The sequence below is a fragment of the Tamandua tetradactyla genome, chromosome 11 (assembly GCF_023851605.1).
Source record: "Tamandua tetradactyla isolate mTamTet1 chromosome 11, mTamTet1.pri, whole genome shotgun sequence".
NCBI lineage: Eukaryota > Metazoa > Chordata > Mammalia > Pilosa > Myrmecophagidae > Tamandua > Tamandua tetradactyla.
This window is the reverse complement of record NC_135337.1, coordinates 80,327,943-80,342,544: the sequence shown is the minus strand read 5'-3', so window position 1 is coordinate 80,342,544 and position 14,602 is coordinate 80,327,943. Positions and strand designations below refer to the sequence as shown.

General features: G+C 54.6%; 1 protein-coding gene across 2 annotated transcripts in view; it reads right to left on the bottom strand.

Annotated features, from left to right (window-relative positions):
• Positions 1-2,514: 2,514 nt before the first annotated feature.
• Positions 2,515-14,602, bottom strand: part of GNG7 (G protein subunit gamma 7) — a 186,607-nt gene continuing 174,519 nt past the window's right edge. Inside the window, exons 4-5 of one of the 2 annotated variants that reach the window (XM_077121233.1) lie at positions 9,465-9,614; positions 2,515-6,240 (exon numbers count right to left, since the gene is read on the bottom strand). In XM_077121233.1, the coding sequence (XP_076977348.1) occupies positions 6,115-6,240; positions 9,465-9,545 (207 nt within the window). In that variant the 5' untranslated portion in view covers positions 9,546-9,614 and the 3' untranslated portion in view covers positions 2,515-6,114. The remainder of the gene's footprint in view (positions 6,241-9,464; positions 9,615-14,602) is intronic. The other variant, XM_077121232.1, reaches the window with a different exon arrangement.

Genomic DNA, 14,602 nt, shown 5'->3' with positions numbered 1-14,602 from the left:
TCACAACTCTCTGTAATTGTTAGGATTGGTGGCTCCCGGTGAAGAGAGCTGAGGGTCTGGTGGGACCCCTGCCCAACTGTGCAACTTGAGGGAACCGTGCAACGTCCCAAACCCTTTTTTTGCTCATCTGCCCAATGGGTTCATAACACTTCCCTCGCAGGCTTTCTGGGAGGCCCAAAGGACAAATCCAACTACATGATAATACGTATTAGTTACTGCCAGGATGTTTCCTGGGACATTCACATTTGCATGTGTTTAGGCAGCAGGGTGGAGGGGTTTGCACTGACTGTCAGCAGTGGATATTGGTACTGAAGAGGGGGTGTCCAATGAGGGAGGGCTCTTTTCACTTGTAAAGAATAAAAGCATGGCACCAAGGACAGCCTTGGAATCCTCATTGCTATTTTCCACAGATTCTAAGATGATTAAATTTTGCTTTGGGAATCAGGGGGAAAAGTTATAAAAAATGTTGGCTCATCTCCTGTGTCTATATATTTCTTTATAGAAATGGCTATATATTTTTTTCAATATATAGACATGTCTATATATTTTTTTTCAATACATTTGAGAGTAATATGTGCAAAATCTTACACCTGGGGTTCGCACTATTATTTAAGCATCTTCCGATGGCCTTAAAATCCAGGCGTAATGGAGAAACAAAATGTGGTCCAACCATGCAATGGACGTGGCCTACAGACAGAGCTCATACACACCCTGCGACAGCAGGGATGAATCTTGAAAACATGACGTTCAGAGAAGGAAGCCAGACCAAAGGTCTTATATTGTCTGATCCCACTGATACGAAATGTCCGGAATAGGTAAATCCAGACAGACGAGAACACATCAGTGGTTGCCAGGGGCTGGGGAGAGGAAATGGGAGTGACAGCTAATGGGTCCCTTCTGGGGGTGATGGAAATATTCTGAAATTAGGTAGTGCTGATGGCGGCACATCTACTGCACTGCACACTGTACAAGGGGGAATTCTGTGGTACGTCACTTATATATCAAAGTCGTGAGCATTTGAAGGCGGCAAATATCTGTGCTTGTGACTGGACCCCAACGGAGGCCTGAAACCTCATCGTTGGGCACTGCCTGCATTTCTGGTGATCTCTCGGTGCTCCAGGGACAGACTCCAAATCACTTCCCGGGATGGTCAGACCCGCACTTGTGGGAAGCCCTTTGCTGTGTTCCTGTGTGCACGGCCCCGACAGCTTTTCTTAATCCTGACGCATTTGAAGCAAGAAGGAGAAATTTCATCATTAAGATAAACTGTGGTCGAACACTTTAAAAAACGTATTGCGGTGACATAGATAACAGAAAATTTGCCATTTTAACCATCTTAAGGGTCCAGTTTGGTGGCATCAGTCACTTCCAGAACGTGCCCACTACCCACGCTTTTCCATCCCCCCAGACAGAAACTCTGGGCCCTGAAGCTGTCACTTCCCCGGCCCCTCTCCGCCAGCCCTTGCCCACCTCTCATCTCCTTTCTGTCTCTGTGAATTTGCTTCTTCTAGATGTTTCCTTTCAGTGAGATCCTGCAATATCTGTCCTTTTGTGTCTGGCTTCTTGCACTCAAAGTGACGTGTCCGAGGTCTATCCATGCTGTCGCATGTATCGCAGCTTCATTCCTTTCGGAGGCTGAATGATATCCCATCGGAGGGCTCTGCCACGCTTTCATCCACCCAACTGTTGATGTGCTTGGGTTGCTTCCCAACTGAATAATGCCACCATAAACACCCTCATTCATTCTAGTGCCAGATGCCTTTTGCTCGGCTCCCAGGACTCATCCTAGCTCCATTTATCTTTTGGCATCTCACTATTTTTCTTTTTAATTTGCAGGAGCTTTTTCTATATGAAGGATATTATTCCTTTATTGCATCTCTTGCTGCTATAACCCCCCAACTTGTTTTCTGCTGTTTAGTCGTCTACTTTTTGATACACAGAGGATAATTTTTATGTTGTTGATGCTATAGCTGTTTTACAGGGAGGAAGTTCTTCTCTGTTCACAGAACACAGAGATACCCACTTAAACCTTTTATTTTTATTATTAGAACTGTAACTCCTTGCCTCCTGGTCTAAGACTCCAGTTCTCAATTGCAGTCTTTCCCGGGGGTCTTTCGTGGTCACGGGGCAGGAGTACAAGGCCAAAGGGGGAGGAGCAGGATCCCCCATTTTCTAAGCCCTTAAAAGATGCGATGCCTTCCCAGCGGCGATGCCAAACTGCAGGGCGCATAACTGACACGGGCGCAGACCCGAAAACAGATCCCCCTCCCAGGTTTTCCAGTTACAAACCGGAGACTCCAGCGAGGTGGAGCGTTGCTCACTTGTAGGTGCCTTGAGCCCCAGGGTGAAGCCAGCTCTGCAGGGGACCGGCCCCAGGGGCCTCTCGTGTGGACTTTCACTGGCCAGGGGAGGTGGTGGTTGGGGGGCAAGGAAGACACTCTCATAGCAGGAGAGACCCCGCCCCCTGATTTCCCAGTTGGGGCGAGAAGGAAGGCCCAGAGCCAGGAGAAAAGGAACAGAGAGCCTTTTTTTTTTCATTGTGTATTAATTCACTTCGTCTTAACAATTCCACACACGATATTAAAACACTGCAAGGAATTGGGGCAGCAGGGGGGTGGGGGTGGGGAGGTGGAGGCGTGCGCCCCGGGATTTCAAAAATTCGGAAATAATAACAACCAGACAGCCAAGGGCAGATGGGTTAGAACCTACTGGAATCACAGATTGCTTCTGGGAACAGGCAACAGGTCTCCATGACATTTGGCCATGGTCTGGATGGATGGGGAGCTGAGCCGGAGCGTCTGCCAGGTGGCATTTTCCCAGGGGGTTGGCGGGGAGGGGGCGTCCTTTGAAAAGCAGTCCCCAGGGAAGGACACTCACGTGCTGGCGGTGGCCCTGCTGGCCTTTTCCCACCTGCCCCCAAGGGCGGGCAGGGCGGGGGCCTTTACAGAAATGACAGCACACGTGACCCAGGACCCGGTGACGGTGACCTCCCCTCCATCAAAGGGGCTGATGACACGGAGGAGAAGTAAGTCCCTTATGTCCCCAGGGACTGGAGGTCACAGCAGAGTTAACTGCCCTGTCCTCTTGGGTAGGGAGTTACTTTGGGGGCGGGGGGAGGGGAAGGATGTGTGTTCTAGCTCCTTCTGGAACCTGCTGGAAACCCTGAACGAGCTGCAGGAGAGAGGGAAACTCCAGTTCCTTCACCCCTGCATGTTTGTTTGTTTGTTTCCCCAGCAGAAGGTGTATGCTCCCGCCAGCACCGGCTCCCTGCCTTGTGGGGGACATACAACCCCAAAAAAGCGTTGGAAAAAAAAGAAAAAGTTTCAATGTCAAAACATGCAACAGGAAAGCCCAAGCAGCTCCTGCAACCTGTGCTGATGGTTCCGGGCCATGGAACATTTCTCAGCATCGAGACTGACTCTCAGAGGAGAGAACAGTTGCAGGGTATCTTCCCCAAAGCTCAGAACTCACTGGGGTCTGCCTGTCGCCCGCCCTCCTCCCCGGGGTCCGAGGTTTTCGTGTGGTCACTGAGTGCAGGGGGCAGGGCAGCGGGCACGCAGGGGAGAGGTGGGCTGGCCAGGTATCCCCAGGGAAGTGGAGATGCAGCGGGGGTGCCGTGGGAGAACAACCCAGGGTCAGCACGTCCTCATCGACACCCTACCACGTTAGGCCTCAGTTTATAGGGAATGTGGGGCTTGGACCCAGGGGTCCCTGACTTCTGGGCACTTGCAGGCCTTCGCCTGGCTCCAGGATTTGTGTGGGCCTCGGCTGGAGCAGAAGGGCACGGGGGGCTGGGCCCGTGGGGTGAGGACATGGCTGGGGCCTCCGTCTGGGGACCCTGGCCTCGTCCCTCCACCAGCCTCTCTGGGGTCACCCACGTGGGGACACACAGGTGGAATGGGCTTGGCACAGTTGGGCCCTCATCCTCCCTCTGGCCGAGCAGGGGGTGGCCAGCACAAGAGAAGGGACCGTGTGGGCCCCCAGGACACTGTCCAGGGCTGGCTCTGCCTGTCCCCCTTGGGGTCTGGTGGCCAGCATGGAGCTGGTGGGTGGAGGCCATGGAGGCGGGACAGATGCACCAGCACCTGATGCAGCCTTGAGGATTAAAGCTGCTTTTTCAACCTGCAGGCCACCCCCCACCCCACCCAGGAGGGTCCAGGGGGCGGGGTGGGGGCGGGGCCTCCTGACAGCAGCTGTGGCCTTGGCGAGGCCCGCCCACAGCCACCTTGACCCTGGCAGGTATCCCGGACCTGTGTGTGCCCCGGGCCCCTTCCTGTTGTCTCTGCTTGGGATGGGGGAGTCCCCTACCATAGCCTGGTGAAGAAGAGAGCGCCTGACCTGGAAGCTTTCCCTACCTCTCCCATCCAAGGGGGGCTCCCAACTCCCTGGCCCTCCCGGACCTGCCGGGGAGCCAGGAAGCAGCCTAGATCCTCCAGCCTGGAGCCCTCTGGGAGCCGGCCCAGGGCCTCTGGACTTCTCTCCACCCACTGCTCCCAAGGCTGGCCCTAGGGAGGCTTCTCTGCTTTGGCAAAGCTGCAGGCGGGAGGGGCTGAGTGGACCCTAATGGGAAGGGAGCGTGAAGGCCCGGCCAGGGGTTCTGTCCCTGTCCACCCAGGTTGTCCCCTGGCCGTCCCCTGGCCCCGTGTGCCCCTGCAGTTGTAAGGGGAGGACCTGGGCTTGCAGAGACAGATATGGGCTGGTTTCTGTCCCCAGGTGCTTCTAGGCCAGCTCCCGGTGGGGTGATCTTAAGTGAGCAGGACAGGAGGGGACGCCCAAGGAACAGACGTGAGTTTTGGCTGCAGGTGCCGCGAGGGGACAGGGAGGGGCGAGCGCTGGGCCCTGCCTTCTGCACCCCCAGCCTCCATTCCCTGTCCACATCGAGAAAGAGGAGAACCTAAGTTTTTCAAAAGCATCCCCCTCTCTACTCCCGGACCCTTAAATTCCCAGCGCGGTTGGGGTGTGCGATGAATTCTACTCCTACGAGGTTTCATTTCTTGGAACCCAGCGTCCCAGGTCGTGGGGGCAGGGGCGGAGGTGGCGGGCGGGGGACGAAGCGAAGGGCCTGGCACCAGCAAGGAGAGGGAAGAGCTGAGCGTTTCTCGGATGGAGGACAACTTTTTAAGGCGCTGAAGCAAAAAAAAGCGGCTCTGCCCGCCAGGAGCGTGTTCCTGCTTGAAACGTGGCAGGTGACAAGGGGCAGAAGTGCAAAGGAAAACACAAACAAACCCCAAACCGGGAGAGCCAAGTCGGTCTGGAGCCCAAAACGACCCACGCCCGAGCCTCCGGGTCAAAACAAAGCAGAACGTGATTGGCAATTCGAGAGACCAGCCCCAGGGAGAGCTGCTCGGAGTCTGTTTTGGTGATGGATGGGGGGGTCCCGAGGAGAGGGCAGGGGACCCGGCGTGGCTGCAGAGTGGCAAATACTTGGCATTTCATAGACAGAGCCCCCTCTCCCTGGCCCCTAAAACCTGTGTGTGTGTGTCTTTCACGTCGTTGCTTTGTTAATGGGTTTAGCCATCAAAATCTGGCCTTAGCAGAGTGGAATAACAATTTTTTAAACAAAAAGAAGAGAGTGGTTATGTACCCTCACCCCCCCAGCCCCACATTTTACCTCTGCTTAAAAAACATCCCAGAGACCCGGCGGCAGGCTTTTCACAAATGGCCAGTTATCGGGGAGCCGCTGCCCAGCCAGGCCTGGCTGAGCCGGCGGTGAATCGTCCCGTCTCATTTCCTTTTGCCCTGCCCAGCTTGGCTGGGCCTTTGGGAGTTTTACAAAAAATTCTGAGGGCCTTTGAGAGTTTTAAAAAATTGTTACCACATCGCTTGGACATTTGGGTGGCCTTTGATGGGAAGTGGCTGTGGGGCTGCCACTCCCTTCAGATGGGGCCCTTGAGAAGGGCTCGATACTGGTCTTTAAACCCATCTAAAGTGAGACGATAGTTCTTAACCCCGTCTTTGTGGTCATGGCACTTTGCATTTCTTTTGGAATTAAAAGTTTTGGGGATTCGAGAAGTTTTACTTGAGCTAAGGACTAAACAATGCCCTGCTGGGGAGAGAGAGAGAGAGCAAGAGCAAGAGAGAAAATTTGCGTGCACGGCACACAAGAGAACAGAGCTATAGAATGATACAGGGTTTCTTGTCCTTAAAGGGGTTCTCGGAGGCAGGGACTCCAACCAGCAAGGGGTCGTTGCGGGCGTGCTGCTCGCAGTAACTCATGAGTTCGGATGAGGCTTTGGAGACCTGTGTGTGGGCACAAGGAGGAGAAAAGAGAAATAAGAAGGACTGAAACACACACGTCTGAACGATTTGCATGATTCGTGACTGCCAAATGGGGGGTGCTGCCCAAGGGTCTGGCAGCTGATGAAGGGAGAAACCCACTGGGGTCTGACCAGGCAGTGGAATACGATTCAGCCGGTAAAAGAAATGACATCGTCAGACCCACTGCAAGGTGGAGGGGGCCCCCAGAAACATGATGCCCAGTGAAAGGAGCCAGGTACGAAAGGCCATCGATTGTCTGATTCCACGTTGTAGACTGTCTAGTAGAAATTGAGATGCAAAGTGGGTTCATGTTTGGCAGGGGCTGGGATTGGGGATGCATGGGGAGCGACCACTAATGGGCACAGAGCTGGAGGGATTTCCTTTTAGCATGCTGGCTCCAGAACTAGAGAGTAGCGCTGGTTTCACAACGTTGTAAGGGCACTAAATACCACGGATGGTAAATTTTTATGTTATGTGTGTTTTACCGCAATAAAAAATTACTCTGAGAAATAGAGCTGAGCATCCTTCAGCAGGAACTGCTGAGATGTTGAACAAAAGGATCAGGGACAGATGGATGGATGGACGGATGGATGGATGGACACCCCAAGAAAGGAACTTACAGGGGAAGTTCTGCCTGAACACCCAACACGGTCGGGGAAGGTTCAATAACAGCTCCCGGGCCTCCCAGGGGGATGAGAAAAGCCCTTTTGGATACCACGTTTTGGTGGCAGTCAACCCCAGCAGGGGCACCGTGGCCTGGGGAGGGGCCGGCACCCCTGGCCAAGGTCAGCGTCTTCTGGATCTGGCCCGTTGAAAGAGGCAGGAGCAAGGAGGCAAGGGGGACCCTCCCTCACCCACTGGAAAAAGCTGGGGTCACAGAAAAGCTGGGGCCACATGCAGGGGGAGACCCCTTGGCCACATCGTTGCTTCACCTAACTATGCATTCGGGGGTTCTCTAGGTGCTGGGGGGGCTGGAGGCTGGGGCTCCAGGTGCACAGGTAAGGGTGAGTAGGGACACTTCTGCCCACCACTGGGTGTCCTCTCGTGGGTGGTTGAAGCACCTCCCTCCCTCCCCCCATTTCTGATTGGACCATTCAATGCAGCGGAAAGGAGGCCGGAGCTTGGATGGTGGAAGAGTTTTGGTGATGGGTGGTGGATCTCCCCAAATGGCATGCTTGGGGGTGAGTGAGATGGAATGGGCAGGTTGTGTACATGCTACCACCACAAGTAAAATCAAACGAGAGAGAGACGAAGGGGCGGGCCGCAGTGGCTCAGCGGGCAGAGTTCTCGCTTGCCATGCTAGAGACCCGGGTTCGATTCCCGGTGCCTGCCCATGCAAGAAAAAAAAGTGAGAGATGAAGGAGACGCCGATGAGATGTAACACATGACCTAAATGGGGTCTAACAAGGGAGGAGAAAAGGCCCCAAAGCACATTATTGGGGTAGCTGGAAAAAAAAATTGGAGTAAAAAAGCTGACTGCAAGCTTTAGATCAATGTTAAATTTCTCGAACTTCACAAGTGCACCTAATGGCTACAGAAGAGAATGTCCTTGTTCTTAGGAAATGTACAGGGAAGTGTGAAGGGTTCAAGGCATGTGACGTCTACAACCCATGCTCAGGTGAGGGAGATGGGTGGGTAGAAGGACAGACAGACAAACCGAAGGGCAGATTAGATGTATGGACAGATTGTTGGATAGATAGGTAGAAAGATGGACAGACAGACAGATGGATGGACTGGAAGATGGACAGATGAATGGGTAGATAGATAGATGGACAGAGAGACAAGCCAGCTGGACAGATGGAGAGATAGAATGACATGACAAATGTGGCAAAATGTTAAAAGGTGGCAAGTCTGGGTATCTGGTTGGGGATAGGCTGGACTTCTGCATATGGCTACAAGTTTCCTGGAAGCTTGAAACGATTGCAAAACAAAAAATTTAAAAACAAAGGTGAAATAAAACAAACGAAACAGGCAGCGATGAAAAAATGCCTGGCAAACTCTCTGCAGAAACGGACGCTGTCCTGGGAGCTTGGGGGCCGCTCCCGGGACAGCCACCTCTGAGGGTGTCCGCCCAGTTTGGCGTCTATGCTTCCATTTGGGAACCAGCCTCCCTAGGGGACAAAAACTGTCTCGGGGGCCTGAAAATAGCTGGTGGGTGTGGCCCCAGCTCCGGACCCCTCCCCGTACCCCTGGTGTTTCCAGGACAGCTCCTTCCCCGGGTGCCAGGGCTAGCCTCTGTCCATGCCCCCCCCATGCCCAGAGGGGAAGCTCTGAGTTAGTCGGGGCTCAGGAGGCCGTGGGGTGCCCTCTCCTTAGCGGGGCCTCGGCCTGGCTGGCCAGTCCACCACTGATGCTCCTGGGTCTGGTTGCCATGGTTTTTTGGGGGTGGGGGAAGGTGAGAAGAGGGAAGCGTGAAACCTCAGGCGGGATTCAGTATTTGCAAGGAGGAACAGGTCAAGTCCTGGCCTCCCTTTTCCCGACTTCCAAAATGGTAGTTGGGGGTCAGGGGGGACTCCTCCTTGACAATCAAGTGAGCAAGGTGGGTGAGCACACTCGGCAGGGGCTGGGGGCTAGCAGGGGCTCCGGAGGGCAAGAGCACGTCGCCCGGGCTTGCTCTGCAAATGCCCAGGCCTCTTTTTCTCCGCAGCCCCAGGTCCGGAGCCCCAAGACGGCTTGTGGGGGGCCTCCATGTCCAAACCCTTTCCATGTCCCTCTTCTACCGCCCGGCCACCAGGGGCGAATCTGTCTGTCCAGCTGTGTCACCTCTGGCTCTCTGCTCCCCAGCCCAGCAGTAAGGGTCCTGCTGCACCAGGCCAATGCTGGGCCCCCTGGACGGAGACCCCAGGGTGCCCACTCTGCCGCTGGCCAGGGGGACGCAGGCACCTCCGAGGCCCATTCTCGCGCCCTGTCCCCTCCCAGACTCAAGGCTAGTCTGCAGGGCACAGGGCCAGGCCAGCTGCCTCTTTTTGCTTCGGGCGCTTCTGGTCTTTGCCTGCAAGTGGGAGCTGCTTTCCCCTTCCCTTTCCTCTTCATTAAACATCAAAATTAAACTTGTAAAACATTCAAACAAGGCGGAAGGGAAGCAGGCGGGGGTTAAAGGCCTGTTCCCTCCTGCTTCCCCGGACTGGGGACCTTTTGCAGCCCCTTGGGTGGGGGCCCGGGACCACCCAGCAGGTGGGGCTGGGGTGGGGGGTGGGGGCGCTCACCTTGATGCGCTCAATGCCGGCCTCGATGCGCAGCTGTTCCACGAGCTTCCGAGCTTGAGCTATGTTGTTAGTGGCTGACATTGTCTGCCATCGGCTCTGGGCCCCGGCGTCCAGAGAGCTGCAGGGGGAGCAGACCGGGACTTGACCGCCCTGGGAGGGGGGGCAGAGGAAGAGGATGCCAGGAGCAGCCCCCTCCCCCCGAGCCGTGATCTCGCCCTGTGTGCCCTGGGAGGGAGGGGGGAGGGACAGATCAGAACCGCCCCCCTCCGCATGGGAATCTCTGCACTCTGGACTGAGGCTGCTCCCCACGGAAAAGCAGGGTGGGGGCAGTCGGACAAGGGGCAGCCTGGTAAGTGGTAGTCTGGGACACTATCATTCATTCACTCATTCGTGCGTTTGTCCATCCGTCTGTCGCTGGGAGCTACCCGCCCGTGCTGGACTCTGTCTTGAGACTTGACCTGTGACAGCTCATGTGCATGGGGAGGTAAAAACCCAGAACTAGCCCCCACACACGCAACCTGGGGACTTGGGGAGCTGTGGTGGCAGGGGGCGGGGGGGGGAGGCATGCTCTCCCTAGAAGGCGGCCAAGTGGCATGCACTGGGTTTCCTTGAGTTTCCTACATGGAGGTGGCTTCTCCCCACTGGTGAGTTACAGCCACAGGAGCCTGAAGGGGCCGGCGGGATCCTGCAGGACTTTCTGGAATCTTCTGCTGGGTTGGGGCTCACGTCGAGTGGGAGGGTGCAGAGGGCAGCTCATGTGACGCATGGGTGGATGATTCGCGATAACACCCCCATACCCCATCACACCCCGGGCCGGCTCCAGGCCCTCCTCAGACCCTGGTGGGGGGATTCAAGCTGGTCTAACCGCATCATCACACCTACCGTCCTGTGAATATAACCCAACCCAGGAACTGGGTGTCGTAGCGAACAAAGTGGGAATGGTGGGGGGGGGGCGGTCAGGGCCCCTTCCCATCTGCTCCCATCCCTCACCCCAAGACAGGGGAGCTTTACCGCATCACAGACTACTGCTTTGTTATTTTGGGGAGGGGGGGGACGATTTCGACTTTTTTTTTTTCCCCCAAATACTTTGGTTCATTTTTCATCTTTCGTTCGAGTTTTCATTTGGAGGTCATGGTAGATTTGCATGCAGCTTTAAGAAATAACACAGAGTGGGGAGCTGTCTGGGAACCCCACCCCATGCAATGGCCCCCTACCCCATGCAACGGCCCCCCACCCCATGCAACAGCCACATCTCCCAAAACTATGCAGTGTCCCCAACAGGGTTGTGGCTCCGTTACAGGGAAGATCTGGAACATTCCAGCCCCCAGGCTTCTGCGCCCCCCCACCCCCCCCATGCCCACTGTCTTGGCCCCTCTGCATCCACGGAGCTGGCCTTCATTTCCATAATTTGTCATTTCAAGAATGTCATCTAAAACATAATTTAAAATAATAATAAAATAAAAATAAAATAATAAAAATACATGAAAAGCTACAAAAAAAAAAAATGAAATGTTATATAACCAGAACCACCTAACCTAGAACCTTGTGGCTTTTGCTTTGCTCACGTGGCCTCACTCCCTGGAGATTCACTCAGGTCAACGCGGGCACGGCCTGCTCGGGTCTATTTTTTAATTTTATTATGTTTTTATTCTTATTAAGAAAACCAGTCAACATACAACACGAAGATTCTTAATGTATGAACATTCCATACTTGGTGTGCAATCAGTGGCTCACAGTATCATCACACAGTTGTATATTCATCACCATGGTCATTTCTCAGAACATTTGCATCACTCCAGAAAAAGAAGAAAGAAAAAACTCATACATATCATACCCCTTACCCCTCCTTCTCATTGATTGCTAGAATTTGCCTCTACCCAATTTATTGTAACATTTGTTCCCCCTATTATTTATTTATTTTTAATCCATATGTTTTACTCGTCTGTTGATAAGGTAAATAAAAGGAGCATCAGACACAAGGTTTTCACAATCAACACAGTCACACTGCGAAAGCTATATCATTATACAATCATCTTCAAGAGACATGGCTACTGGAATATAGCGCCACATTTTCAGGCAGTTCCCTCCAGCCTCTCCATTATACCTTAACTAAAAAGGTGGTATCTATTTAATGTGTAAGAATAACCTCCAGGATAACCTCTAGACTCTATTTGAAATCTCTCAGCCACTGACACTTTGTTTTGTCTCATTTCGCTCTTCCCCCTTTCGGTCGAGGTTTTCTCAGTCCCTTGGTGCTGAGTCCCAGCTCATTCTAGGATTTCTGTCCCACGTTGCCAGGAAGGTCCAAATCCCTGGGAGTCATGTCCCACGTAGACAGGGGGAGGGCGGTGAGTTTGCTTGTCATATTGGCTGGAGAGAGAGGCCACATCTGGTGCTCGGGTCTTTTTATCGCAAGGGGCAGTGGAAAAACCATCCACCTGTCAAGGTGCCAGGATTCAGGTTTTTGGCTCTTTCTCCCAGGTTTGCCGCGAACACTCGCTTTCTGGTTTCTGCCTGACCCAAAGTCTCCGTTTCTCCGGAAGAGATGCCCAGGGATGCAGAGGGCTGAGGGTTCCACTTCTGAAGGAACCGGCCAGGCCATTTTCCAGGGCAACTGGGCCATTTCATGCAACCCACCCAACCCCCCAATCATGTCTGAGCGAGGTGAACTTCTTTTGTTAATTCGGCTGTGCAAAAGCTTTTCTGCTCTTGGAGGAAGTGAAAATGCTGTATCCCCTACTTTGGCTTCACTTGGTGGGCCCCAGGCTAGGCATGTACCAGCCGAGGTGACCCGGGGACATTCATAGGTGTCATGGCTGGGGAGGAGGGTGCTGCTGGCATCTAGTGGGAGGAGCCCAGGGAGGTGACTTAGCACCCCCCAGGGCCTAGGACACCCCCCCCCACCCAGGGAAGGACCCAGGTCTGATGCCAGCAGAGGAGGAGATTCCCGTGGGGGGGTGGGGCTTGGGGTGCAGAGGTGAGGGTCAGAAGCTCTCGGTCCATCCAGGTGGACGCTGAGACAGGTAACGAGGCAGCATCCTGTGCTTCTGTCGCGACACATTTTGTCAGCATCTGTCCTGCTGTTAGTGGCGCTGGGCAGCTTCCGGAAAGGAGAGGCAGATTTCAGATTTTCAAAGAATCCCTGCTCAGTTCGGCAATGAGAGGGAATGAATGATGGATGCATGCAGCCATGTGGGTGCTGGGTTGGGGGGCATGGGAGAGGGCCATCTGCACAAGTCCCATGCTTACAGCCCTATGCATATGGTACATCTGAAATGACAGGAGCTTGGAGATGGGCGGCAGATTCTTAGCGGCCAGGGGTTAGAGACAGGTGGTTACAGGGCACCGCGAGGCCGGAAGGGGGCAGAAATGCTGGTGGAAAGCCGAACCTGCCTGGGTGATAAAACTATACAGTGTCTTACACACACTCTCATCTCACGTCCCAGGGGAGCTCAGAACAAGCAGAGTGGGTCATGCTGTGTTGGTGACAACATCTGAGTTCGGACACCAGCTCTCATTTTGCAGGATGTCCCAATCGGGGCATAGAGCAGGCAGAGTGAAAAGGGGCATCTCTCTTATCTGTAGCAACTGCCTGGAAACTTGCAAATGGTCTCACCAAAAGGATCCGTCAGAAAAAAAGAAAAAGAAAGAAAAAGATTCCCCTGGCACTGCCCGGCACCCTGGATGCTCTAGAAGCCAAAAGCCCCAGTGTAGGCTCCGGAGAGGGCGCTGATTCAACAGAAGGCATCAAAGCAGCCGCAGAAAACATCCAACTCAGGGAAAACCGCCCTTGGTTCTGCTTAAAAATACCTAAATTACTCAGCAGCTAAATATAGCCTCACACGGAGAGCAGACGGCTGGGTTGCATGGTGTGTTTTCCATGGAAGGGCGGGAGCAGTCCCATGTAGCCCCCCACCCCCACCCCCCAGGGTGCCTGGCATCCCACGTGGCTCACACTACCCCCGCCAACCGCGACCTCCCAGGGAAGCACCCAGCAACCCCAAGTTGCTCAGCTTTCCCTCGGCTCTGGCTTATGACCAGGGCCTCGTGGCAAGGCTGAGGAGGGTGGAAGTTGGGGCTGGGAGAGTTGAGGGGCTGGGAGCCCCTGGAAGATTCCAGAGCCTTTGTGGACAGCCTCTCCTACCCCTCTCCCCCTACCTCCCCGGCCAGGGACCAAACCAAGCCTGGGAAAGACCTGTGCCTGGGGGCTGAGCAGAGTCTCTGGAGGCCGGAGACCCCCCCCCAGCCCTCAGCAGGAGGGTGGGGGCGGGCAGGGAGGGCGGGAGGCGGGCAAGGCACCGGTATGCCCAGATTTGCCTCTGCAGCCGGGTCAGGCCCTGGGTGAGATTCCGGGTGGGGTTTGCCCAAAAATAAAACTCTAACTGTCCCTGCCAGGGTGCAGGCCGGCTTCCGAGTGGAAGGCTAGTGGGCCGCCAGCGAGTTCAAGTTACTTCCCGTGCAAAAGTCTAAAGGGGCGCTTCTGTGTGGTGGGGGCCTGGAGGCAGCCAGCTCCCCCACCCACCAAACCAGCACAGGCTGTAAGATGGTTATAAAGGGAGGGCCAGGGCACCCCGGGAGACACCAGGGTCTAGAGTTCAGCTGAGCGGCCTCTCTGGGCTCCCCGGACTCAAAGCCAGCAGCTGCCCCTTTCCCCAACTGTGACAACCAAAAACGTCCCCAGACACTGTCAAGTGTCCCCTGGGGGACCCAGATCACTCCTGATTGAGAACCACTGGGTTAAGAGAATCCACTGACACCCCACCCACCCATCCACCCAAGACACTCTGCTTCCCACAATCATCCGACCTGCTGAGGTCCTGGGAGGCTGCACCCATTTAAATACACAAACTGGGGGTGGGGGGAGAGGAGGTGAACCCCAGAAGCTGGGGGGGGTCGCCTTGATTTTTGCCATCTTACCCAAAATATCTCCAGACACCGTCAGGTGTCCCATTGGGGGACAGAAGCCCCCCTGGGCGAGAGACACTGGTTGTACCCAGCCCTTACACCACATACCCAAAGACCTTCCCTGTGAAGGGCCACAGACGAAGAAGGAAATGCTGACCTTGTAAAAGTATTTATTTTTCTAACACGGAGAAGTTGCATCCCAGCAACTCCAACCACAGAACGCACCGAGGCGA